Source organism: Tachysurus vachellii, chromosome 4, assembly GCF_030014155.1.
Source record: "Tachysurus vachellii isolate PV-2020 chromosome 4, HZAU_Pvac_v1, whole genome shotgun sequence".
Lineage (NCBI taxonomy): Eukaryota > Metazoa > Chordata > Actinopteri > Siluriformes > Bagridae > Tachysurus > Tachysurus vachellii.
In genome coordinates this window covers 30,858,140-30,870,639 of record NC_083463.1, presented here as the reverse complement: position 1 = coordinate 30,870,639, position 12,500 = coordinate 30,858,140, and the positions used below count along the sequence as shown (strand labels likewise).

The 12,500-nt window shown below is 42.8% G+C and overlaps 2 protein-coding genes across 2 annotated transcripts in view; both read left to right on the top strand.

Moving 5' to 3' along the window:
- The window catches only part of chrna1 (cholinergic receptor, nicotinic, alpha 1 (muscle)), a 7,777-nt gene extending 5,032 nt beyond the window's left edge, over positions 1 to 2,745 (top strand). The window contains exons 8-9 of the mRNA XM_060868600.1: positions 39 to 278; positions 511 to 2,745. Of these exons, the coding sequence (XP_060724583.1) occupies positions 39 to 278; positions 511 to 639 (369 nt within the window). The 3' untranslated portion in view covers positions 640 to 2,745. The remainder of the gene's footprint in view (positions 1 to 38; positions 279 to 510) is intronic.
- A 934-nt stretch (positions 2,746 to 3,679) lies between these two features.
- Positions 3,680 to 12,500, top strand: part of wipf1b (WAS/WASL interacting protein family, member 1b) — a 15,224-nt gene continuing 6,403 nt past the window's right edge. The window contains exon 1 of the mRNA XM_060868892.1: positions 3,680 to 3,954. The gene's annotated coding sequence lies outside the window, so the exon portion shown is untranslated. The remainder of the gene's footprint in view (positions 3,955 to 12,500) is intronic.

Below are 12,500 nucleotides of genomic sequence, written 5' to 3'. Positions count from 1 at the left end.
ATTCCATTCGAATCTGAGGACCTCTCTCCATGCTGCAGCTGTTCATCGATACCATTCCGAACTTCATGTTCTTCTCCTCCATGAAGCGTCCATCTCAGGAGCGGAAAGGCAGACAACGTTTTCCTAAAGACTTCGACATCTCGGACATCTCCGGAAAACCCGTGCCGACTTCCGTTACGTTCCAGTCGCCCATCATCAAAAACCCGGACGTTCAGAGCGCCATAGAGGGCGTCAAGTACATCGCAGAGACTATGAGAGGTGACGAAGAGTCCAACAACGTAAGAGCTGTCTTTCTGTTCCTCATTCTCTCTCCTTCTTTCTTGCTTGTATGTTGCATTTTCTTCCTCTTCTTCTTTTTTCCCCGCAGTGTACGATTTTGGCTTTGCCCGAATTTTGACCTAAGCAAAATGTCCCATATTCAGAAAGCCATCAAAATATTTCTCTTATCTCTAGCTCTTCCTCTTTTGATGATTTCTCACATGCACTTTCTCTCTCCTGCTCCTCTCCCAGGCTTCTGAGGAGTGGAAGTTCGTGGCCATGGTGCTGGATCACATTCTGCTCTGCGTGTTCATGGCCGTGTGTATCATCGGGACTATTGGAGTCTTTGCCGGACGCCTCATAGAGCTCAACATGCTGTGAGTCAGAAATTCCCCGGAGGCCTGAAGTAAAGCCTGGGGCTGGATTTCTACACCATCCACCATGACACAGCTTTCTGCTGGGCTGCACTGGCGTCCGAGTACGATTGTGTCGGACGCTGACGGCGCACCGAGCCTAGTTTACTGCTGAAAGCTCAGATTCACACATGATCTTGTCATGATGAGTCATAATAATTTCCTGACTAACACATATTTTGAAGAAATCTGCACCCTCAATCATATTCTTTAGAAATTCATTAGTTTGTAATAACAATCTTGATTGACTGAACCTTTTTTTTCTTCATGTTGGTCTAACCTTTGCTTCATCCTTACGCTAATATCAGCGTCAAACTTATCACGTAGTATCGTATATTTAAAAAAACGTCGCATTTCTGGAAGTTTCAGTCTGACATCTTCACTACGTCTGCAGCGTGTTTCTCATCGACGCGACGTTGAACGTCGGCTGGAAAACAACGAGCGAGAAAGGAATTAAACTCGCAGAAATGCAAAATTGCTAAACTCACAAATATTTTAACACGAATGTCTTTCAGGGTGAAGTTTTCCTTCATTGGCGCAGTTTCTTTCTTTTCTTTACGGTTTACTGTTGGCACTTTGATGGCCGTGTGAACAGGTGATTATTGAGATTTTGTTTTTGCCTAATATTTGGTTCTGGTTTGAATATTTTTGGTCCCGCAAAATCACAGATAATGTACAAAGACTGTGTTTTTCACTAGACTGATTCTTTTTATTTGTGACAAAATAATTGACTTTTAGTTAGTGATATATATAGTGATATAGTGACGTGACATACGGATAAGTATGGTGACCCGTACTCAGAATTTGTTCTCTGCATTTAACCCATCCAAAGTGCACACACACACACACACACCGTGAACACACACCCGGAGCAGTGGGCAGCCATTTATGTTGGGGGGGGTTCGGTGCCTTGCTCAAGGGCACCTCAGTCGTGGTATTGCCAGCCCGAGACTCGAACCCACAACCTTAGGGTTAGGAGTCAAACTCTCTAACCATTAGGCCACAACTTCCTGTGTGTATTGAAACAAAAACTGCAAACTAAATGCCTGACAATTTTACAAGGCATATTTCAAGGGAAATTTCTACAACTCTTTGCCCATTAGTGAACATGAGAGTGAGATTAGCTGTTTATTATGCATTTATTCATTTTCTATGGCTTATCCGAACTACCTCATGTGCCTATCTCAGGCATCATCGGGCATCAAGGCAGGATACACCCTGGACGGAGTGCCAACCCATCACAGGGCACACACACACTCTCATTCACTCACACACTCACACACTACGGACAATTTTCCAGAGATGCCAATCAACCTACCATGCATGTCTTTGGACCGGGGGAGGAAACCGGAGTACCCGGAGGAAACCCCGAGGCACGGGGAGAACATGCAAACTCCACACACACAAGGCGGCGGTGGGAATCAAACCCCCAACCCTGGAGGTGTGAGGCGAACATGCTAACCACTAAACCACCGTGCCCCCCCCAGCTGTTCATTATTTAGTGTTAATTACATTTACTTTCTTTGAACAGCGCTGTTTGAGTTTGAAATCCCAGTTTTGCATGAACGTATTTGTAATATGTTTGTCCATTATCTATTTTTATACCCGTTAGTAGGAGCACAGTCCAGTTGATCAGGACAGCGGAGAGATTTTTAATGTGCGTCATGAATGGGGTCAAAGGTCACAAGATCCTATAAAGTTACACCCCAAAATGTGTGTATTGGGCATTATTTCTTCTACTCCTACTGTGTGTTTTTTTATATATATATTTAGTTTTTTTCCACATGACGACACGATTGAATGCAAACTTGAACATGCTTTCTTTGTTCCATTTGCCTGTGAGATTGTGAGGCTTTGATTTCTTTTCTCAAAACAACCATCCTGACCTCCACGATCACGCCGCTTCATCGTTTTCACTCAAACGTATGAAGCGAATCGTTTTTTTGTGCTGATTTTTTTTATCTTTCTTATCGTATTGCATGTACACCGTGTCGCATGATAAAAGTTTTCAGACCAACGCCGGGGACCTTGAATCAGACGATTTAGACGGCAAGAACTTTTTTTAATATATATTTCCGAGGTAAACAAAGGGGTTGGTAGACGACATCACTTTAACAATGTGAACAAATAAAAGACCTTGTGCAGTGTTTATTGTTTTCTCACCAAATATGTTTAGTGTTAAAAGTTTTATCGTGTTTCTTAAAATTGTTTTTGGTTTTTTTTTTGTGTTTTTTTTTTTCAATTTGCAATAAAAGCTTGGTTAAGTAGTGTGTTGGAAATTAATTTTTTTTTTCATAGCATTTGTATTTAAAAAGTGGATCAAACGTGATTTTTATGAAAAGATGAAAATAAAAGAAGAGGAACACAGTGGGAAATAAATCTGGTCATATGAGTTAATCTGATGGAACTGAATTGAAAGAGTTGAAAAGGGAAGAACAAGTATGTAAAAAAATGTTAACTCATAATATACTAATAATTTAAAACACACACACACACACACACACACACACACAGATATGACAGCAAACTCTCCAAATGAGTCGTTTTTTTTTTTTAAATTTAGATAAAGGTAGATTGAACTAAGACAATTGATTAGAAGCTGCTGTTGATTTATTAGTCACTGAAATTATTATTATTATTATTATTATTATTATTTTATATTATTTATTTTTTATATTATTTATTTTTTAAGACTGCTTTATAGACAATTTCTTTGTTAAACAGTTTATTCCATTTAATGAAAGATATGATAACTTTACTGGTTATTGTATGATATTGTATAAGTACACACACACACACACACACACACACACACACACACACACACCCTCCCTCCCTGCCAAAACAGATGTTGCAGCTCCACATCTGGAATCAGAATCAGATTAGAGACGTTTTTCGTCGGCAAAAAAAAAAAAACTCGGAAAACTGAACACGTCAGTAGGTCTGGAGCGCCCCCCCTCCCAACACACACACACATCACACACACACATCACACACATACACAGCTTCCGCTTTATTCTCAGGCGTGCTGCGGACCCTCCAAACTTGTTTTTTCTTTTCTCCTGTGTGTGAAGCGGTACAGCATTGAGGCGGAAACTGTGCGTGAGTCTGTCTGTGTGTGTGCGTGTGTGTGTGTTTTTTGCGGGAAGGAGTGGCTCCCGCAACCGTTTCAGTTCTTCACACAGATGCCAAACTGGCCTCAAATGGACCGTAGCACGTTTTTGTGAGGACTGAATCGATTTCTGGTCGAAGGAGGATTTAAAAGGAAACCGGGCGGAAATTGGTGAGTGGAAGAAATGTTTACAAACTTCACTTAGGAAGTGAAACTTGAGTGTCCACGGGACGTGAGAGCGTGTAAGACGTTACAGTAATAATTCTGTCAGGCTGACGTGTGTTTTTAGCTGTATTTTACACGTGAGGACGTGAGAGAGTCAGTAAGACGTTACAGTAATAATCCTGTCAGACTGAGGTGTGTTTTTAGCTCTATTTTACACGTGAGGACGTTAAAGCATCAGTAAGACGTTACAGTAATAATCCTGTCAGACTGAGGTGTGTTTTTAGCTGTATTTTACACGTGAGGACGTGAGAGAGTCAGTAAGACGTTACAGTAATAATCCTGTCAGGCTGCGGTGTGTTTTTAGCTCTATTTTACACGTGAGGACGTTAAAGCATCAATAAGACGTTACAGCAATAATCCTGTCAGACTGACGTGTGTTTTTAGCTCTATTTTACACGTGAGGACATGAGAGCGTCAGTAAGACGTTACAGTAATAATCCTGTCAGACCGAGTTGTGTTTTTGCTCTATTTTACACGTGAGAGCGTCAGTAAGACGTTACAGCAATAATCCTGTCAGACTGACGTGTGTTTTTAGCTCTATTTTACACGTGAGGACGTGAGAGCGTCAGTAAGACGTTACAGTAATAATCCTGCCAGGCTGAGGTGTGTTTTTAGCTCTATTTTACACGTGAGGACGTGAGAGCGTCAGTAAAATGCTACAGTAATAATCCTGTCAGACTGAGGTGTGTTTTTAGCTCTATTTTACACGTGAGGACGTGAGAGAGTCAGTAAGACGTTACAGTAATAATCCTGTCAGACTGAGGTGTGTTTTTAGCTCTATTTTACACGTGAGGACGTGAGAGCGTCAGTAAGACGTTACAGTAATAATCCTGTCAGACTGACGTGTGTTTTTAGCTCTATTTTACACGTGAGAGCGTCAGTAAGACGTTACAGCAATAATCCTGTCAGACTGACGTGTGTTTTTAGCTCTATTTTACACGTGAGGACGTGAGAGCGTCAGTAAAATGCTACAGTAATAATCCTGTCAGACCGAGGTGTGTTTTTAGCTCTATTTTACACGTGAGGACGTGAGAGCGTCAGTAAGACGTTACAGTAATAATCCTGTCAGACCGAGGTGTGTTTTTAGCTCTATTTTACACGTGAGGACGTGAGAGCGTCAGTAAGACGTTACAGTAATAATCCTGTCAGACCGAGGTGTGTTTTTAGCTCTATTTTACACGTGAGAGCGTCAGTAAGACGTTACAGTAATAATCCTGTCAGACCGAGGTGTGTTTTTTTTAGCTCTATTTCACAAAGGGACACCAAGTTTAACCTGGGAAACGATTCTGTTCACTTCCTGAGCAGCGTGGCGTGTTTAATATTCCACTAAACCCTGTTTAATCTGCAAGTGAGTGTGGTTTTAGTGCTCTTGTGACTTTACAATAATCTCATTATACTGGAAGCAAAGACACTTTGTTTTCACAGCCGCTAGACGCCTTGGCTGAGGTCCCTGTGTGTTGCGCATGCGCAGGAACGCTCACTTCACTCTTGGATTTATCTCCAGTGATTCCATGTTTTTAAATTAGTTTCATTTAAAGAGAGAGATATATAGATGTAATGAGAGTGAGACGAAAAGAGTCGTAGAGAAATACAGAGAGAGTGAGAGAAGGTCTGATAAACACAGAGAGAGAGAGAGAGAGAGAGAGAGAGGAAGTCTGATAAACACAGAGAGAGAGAGAGAGAGAGAGAGAGACAGAGAGAGACAGAGAATGATGGATAGAGGGAGAAAAGATGCAGTCAAAGAGAGAGAGAGAGAGAGACAGAGAGGAAGTCTGATAAACACAGAGAGAGAGAGAGAGAGAGAGAGGAAGTCTGATAAACACACAGAGAGAGAGAGAGAGAGAGAGAGAGAGAGAGAATGATGGATAGAGGGAGAAAAGATGCAGTAAGAGAGAGAGAGAGAGAGAGAGAGAGAGAATGATGGATAGACGGAGAAAAAATGCATTCAAAGAGAGAGAGAGAGAGAGAGAGACAGACAGACAGAGAGAAAGTCTGATAAACACAGAGAGAGAGAGAGAGAGACAGACAGACAGAGATTGACACAAACAGATACAGTCAAAAAGAGAGAGAAAGTATGACACAAACACAGAGAGAAGCCAAGAGAGAGAGAGAGAGAGAATGTTGGATAGAGGGAGAAAAGATGCAGTCAGAGAGAGAGAGAGAGAGAGAGAGAGAGCGAGAGAGAGGGAGTAAGACAGAGAGTGACACAAACAGATACACACTCAAAAAGAGAGAAAGGAAGACATTGAGATTGTTGTGTAAATCATGTGCAGAAACGAGTTTGGATATATATTAAGAGTCCTAACGTTGTAATTAAAATGCCTGCTGTTTTTACCCTGGGTGCAGATAGAATAATCACATGGGGCATTTACTGACATATTCTAACATGCTTCAGCTGAATTTGAGGTTTGATTGCAGTAAACAAGTCTTTAACACTGACCAACTTTGAACCCTGTGGGACACCTTCACACACATGCCTGCATGAGGTCAGTGGGTTTCTGGAGTGTGTGTGTGTGTGTGTGTGTGTGTGTGTGTTTGAATTTGTGCTAAAGCTGTTGTTGTGATATACTAGATTTCAGGAACTTGTGGTTCTGTGGGCAATAAACACCTGTATAATAACAGGCTTTCACTACGTCATCTTCTACTGATTAGCTTGTAAATGAATGCAGAACTGTAGATATTGGGGATCTTCTCGTTGGTGGTGCAAAAGATGGTGCATTTGAGTAACACTGCATCAATTCCAGCAGCTGGATTGTAATCATTAATTTCTAGAAATAGGGTGTATTCGTTTCTGGCTTATAGATTACAAGGTTTAATAATAAGGGCCTGTATTACTCAAGTGCACCATCTGATTCGTCACTTCAGAGGAAGTGTAACCACTTTATAGCGGAAGTGGAAAGAAATGTGAACGGATGAAAGACAGAGAGTCGTTCCTGTTTCCTGGCTGGTGTATGCTGACGATGCGATACCTGGTGATTTACATGTTGCTTCAGACGTAGTAGGTTACAGAGATATTCAGCGATTTCTGCCCTGTTTGAGTGATGTGTGTGTGTGTGTGTGTGTGAGGTTAAGATTACATCATGATCTGTAAGTGCCGCTATTTCCGTTATTATCAGACACCCAGCGATGTGCTGAAGTGTGTGTTTGACTGTGAGCTTTGGGGTTAAGGGGCTTTGCTGTAAATCATGTGGTGAGAGACCAAGTGGCAAACCTAGAGAGACGGTGTGAAGTGAGAGAGAGACAGTGATAGAGAGACAGAGAGAGAGAGACAGAGAGAGAGAGAGAGAGAGAGACAGAGAGAGGGACAGTGAGAGAGGGACAGTGAGAGAGGGACAGTGAGAGAGAGACAGTGAGAGAGAGACAGTGAGAGAGAGACAGTGAGAGAGAGAGAGAGAGAGAGAGAGAGAAACAGAGAGAGAGAGAGAACACAGAGACAGAGAGAGAGAGCGAGACAGAGAGAGAGCGAGACAGAGAGAGAGAGAGAACACAGAGAGAGAGAGAGAGAGAGAGAGAGAGAGAGAGACACAGAGAGAGAGAGAGAGAACACAGAGACAGAGAGAGAACACAGAGAGAGAGAGACACAGAGAGAGAGACACACAGAGAGAGAGACACACACAGAGAGAGAGAGACACAGAGAGACACACAGAGAGAGACACACAGAGAGAGAGAGACACAGAGAGAGAGAGAGCGAGACAGAGAGAGACAGAGAGAACACAGAGAGAGAGAGAGAGATAAAAAACAGAAGAGAGACAGACATGGATGGATAGAGAGAGAGTCTGAGAGTGAGACACACTGAGGTGGATTAAGCCGTATCGGCGCTGATGCCACAGAGAGCATAATTTGGATAAACACTTAATATACAAATAAAATGTCAACTTTATAAGAATTTCATACGTTAGTTCTAATTTTTAATCATCCTGCACAAACACAACCTCCTCTCTGTGTCTAATCTGAGAGGTTCAGTGTTTATATCTGTGTGTTTTCCTCTGTTAGGCCTTCTCTCTCTCTCTCTCTCTCTCTCTCTCTCTCTCTCTCTCTCTCTCTCTCTCTCTCTCTCTCTCTCGCTCTCTCTCTCGCTCTCTCTCTGATGGTATTAAGTGTAACTGTAACTTGAACCAGTGAAATAACACAACGATAAAGCATCACTGTTTAATAAAATTCCCAGAAGCCCGACAGAGATAATGTTCTGAGCCGGTGCTGTACGCTGGATTCTCAGGCCAGTCAGATAATGTGCACTTTTCGAGCACAGACCACGCCTTCGATCGATCGTGCTGCGGAACGGGAGAGAGGGACGGCGTGAGCCGAGGAGCCGGAGAGCTAACGTGAAAGGAGAGGATACGTGAGGAACTCGGTGGAAGGGTGGAGTTACAGCATATGAGGAAATCTCTTTCGCGGAGGTCAGACAGCATCCATACGAAATCAGATGATTTCTCCACACAAGTCTGTGACGGTTCGGCGATCCTCGTAGCCTCTGTAGATCATTTCTGTCATTTGTTGAACAGGTGAAATATCATGCAATCGCTGACCAGTGTTTGTGGTTTCATGTTACATCATATTTATGCTTGAGAACTTGGATCTATGGGGAATTAGCATGTTTCCTAACAGTAGACGAGCCCAAGCATTAACGATTACGTAGATCAGATAAAGCTGCATGACCCAATAGTGTTGTCATCGAGTTGCGTTACACTTCACACTTCCGCTTTCGAGTGTAGCTGTAACTACCATGAACTGTTTCGAACTGACCGGGATGTAGAACTAATTAGAAAAAAAAGTGTAAGTATAAACAGTAGGTTATATTATGTTATATGTCTAATATATAAAACAGCCAAAACGTTTTAGTCAGATTAAAATAATAAATAAATAAAATAAACAATTAGCACTGAGTGAGTGAGGTTTTCTGTTTCGCAAGGATTCATGGTAGAAGCTTCAGGTTTACTGTTTGTCTAAGCCATGGTTCGTGACTTTGTTCTCTGTGCATACCTTCTCACACACACACACACACACACATCACACACACACACACACACACACACTCTCTCTCTCCTCTCTCTCTCAATGAGAGCCTTAAGCTAGATGTTTCCTCATGTGATATTTTCTGGGGTTTTCCATAACAAACCTGGTCAAAACAACGTATTTACATCTAAATCAAAGTTTAAAAAGAACACCCAGTATAGAAGATGTGTGTTTACATTGCAACTTTAATACACATCAACCATATTATGGAGACACTCTATGTCTTGGACTTTTGGCTCAACTCTACTTATAAGTCTACTCAAGTCTACTCATCTCTGCTCAAGTCTATTCATCTCTGCTCAAGTCTAATCTCTGCTCAAGTCTAATCTCTGCTCAAGTCTAATCTCTGCTCAAGTCTAATCTCTGCTCAACTCTACTCATCTCTGCTCAACTCTGCTCTTCCCTGCTCAAGTCTAATCTTGTCTGCCCAAGTCTAATCTTGTCTGCCCAAGTCTAATCTTGTCTGCCCAAGTCTAATCTTCTCTGCTCAAGTCTAATCTTCTCTGCTCAAGTCTACTCTTCTCTGCTCCGGTAGGAGATGCGAGGAGATGTCCAACTCCACCCTGTGGCCTTTTTGTTCCGCAGCAAGGCATCCTAGTGAGACACAAAGAAAGGGTGAAATCCAATCCAATAACATTTCCAGCATTTACAGAGGCCCTTATCCAGAGCGACTTACATTTTATCTCATTTTATAGAACAGAGCGATTGAGGGTTAAGAGCGTTGCTCAGGGGCCCAACAGCGGCAGCCTGGTGGACGTGGGAATCGAACTCACAACCTTCCTATCCAGCACCTTAACCACTAGGTTTTAACAACCCGATTTTCTGTACGTACACGCGGTCTGACGGTACTACAGATTCCTGTAGTAGTTTGAAAGACTCCTCAGGAATTGTTAACTGCTTACACATAAAATTGTTTTTATACAAACATGATGCAGGTTAGTTTTTATTTTTCACCCATCATCTCCCCCACCCCCACCCCCACCCCAAAACTTCTGCATACACAGTATTTTTCCGCAGCGGGGATTTTCCCACCACAGACTACAGATGAACCCCTTCGGTTAGTCCCGTCATGATTGAAACACAACTCTGACAGCCAGGACCACAAGAATTACTAGTATTATATGTTTCATTTCTACTCATACATGCCATGCGGGGTGTGTGTAAAAGTTTGTGCACCTCTACAAATGAATCAGGTTTCTGTGTTTGCTTGACTGAATTCGGTGTGAAAAGAGAAGAAAGAAGGAAAAAAAACTGAGAAAAAGGTTTTTTATATTACGACAGAGAGAGGATTTAAAAGGTTGAAGTTGAATATTTATGCAATGTAAATATTTTTTTTTTAATCTCGGCTCAAAACCGTAAAAACGCACGAAACCCGTAACCACATCAACAGTCTGAGCGCAACAACAAATATTCTGCTGTAGCTTTAATCAGGAAACCGAAGACAAACCCCATGTTCGCTAATCAGCTTAACTGATTTCTATTAAAACGGACAGCTCAGAAGCTGAGCAAGCGAGAGTGTAAAGCGGAACAGGATGGTAAAGAAACCCTCATCTATTTTGCTGCTACAGACCGAGAGTGAGGGAGCTGAGTGGAAATCTTGCTCTGGGGATGTCCGTGGGGTCTCACAGGGGATTGTCTAAATATCTCAAAGCAGTCAGGGGTGTTGGAGGAAAAAAGCAGAAACGAGAGCAGCAGTTGTACTGATTTACTTTTTACTCTCTACCGCAAGTTACTGCATTGTCTTTTACTTCTGTATGAAGTGTTTTGTGTGTGTTGTGTGTGTGTTTTTCCTGTTTCTGTTTAAATGCTGTTTGAACTTCCGTACTGTAGTTCACGTGTGTAAGTGTGTGCAGTACTTCCAATGCAAGCTGAGTGTATTAACACACACATTAGGTGTCTCGTATCTAATAATATGCATTCTCAGGTTTGTTAATCTGCCTTTTAAAAAAAAACAAAAAACAGTGTTTATTTCATAAGGTTTTGCTCTAGTTACTGAGATTAGGGTTAGGGTTTGGGTGTAGGCATATCAGTTCTGTAATTAGTGCAGTTCTGTGTGTGTGTGTGTGTGTGTGTGTGTGTGTGTGTGTGTGTGGAAAGATTCGGTGTAGAAACGTATCCTGACTCAAGTGCTTATGACACTGGAATGAAAACAAGCTTCAGTCCAGCCTTTTTAAAGGCTGTCTTTTCCCCAGAACTCGGCAAGAACTCTCTGTCAATATACTGTTAGCGATCTCACACACACACTCTCTCTCTCTCACACACACACTCTCTCTCTCACACACACACTCTCTCTCACACCTCTGTCGCTCTTAATAACACTTCTGCCCTCTTCCCATCATATGGTATTTGCCCCAGTGTGCAGAACTTTTGGCACACTCAGCGGATGTCCGCTGCAGAAATAAAAGTGCTTGGTCAGAAACACAGAGAGAGGAAAGGGGGAAGGAGCTAGAAGGAGGCAGAAAGAAAGAGAAATGATGTGGCAGACTGGGAGGAGGGCTACGGTTGTGATGAAAGGGCGAGTGTTTTACTGAGCTTGTGAAGAGTTGTGTGTGTGTGTGCATGTGTGTGTGTGTGTGTGTGAGAGAGAGATTTGTCATTTGAATGATCAAATTTTTCCACACTATAAGCTGCAACATATCACAAAGTATCAAAAGGGAAGTAAGAGCTATATCTGTTTTATTCTTTCCTGTTTATGGCCTATACAGGATGTGTGCTCTGAATGGATAGGAGAGAGAGAGAGAGAAAGAGAAGAGGGGGCACAGTGAGAGACACACACACAGAGGGACACAGTGAGAGAGACACACACACAGAGGGACACAGTGAAAGACACACACACACAGAGGGACACAGTGAGAGAGACAAACACACAGATGGACACAGTGAGAGAGACGCACACACACAGATGGACACAGCGAGAGAGACAAACACACAGAGGAACACAGTGAGAGAGACGCACACACACAGATGGACACAGTGAGACAGACGCACACACACAGAGGGGGACAGTGAGAGAGACGCACACACACAGAGGGACACAGTGAGAGAGACGCACACACACAGAGGGACACAGTGAGAGAGACACAAACACAGAGGGACACGGTGAGAGGGAGGCACACACACAGATGGACACAGCGAGAGAGACAAACACACAGAGGGACACTTAGAGAGGCGCACACACACAGAGGGACACAGTGAGAGAGACGCACACACACAGAGGGACACAGTGAGAGAGATGCACACACAGATGGACACAGTGAGAGAGACGCACACACAGATGGACACAGTGAGAGAGATGCACACACACAGAGGGACACAATGAGAGAGACGCACACACACAGAGGGATACAGTGAGAGAAATGGAGACACATAGATGGACACAGTGAGAGAGACACATATACAGATGGACACAGCGAGAGAGACGCATACACAGATGGACACAGCGAGAGAGACGCACACACAGAGGGACACAGTGAGAGAGA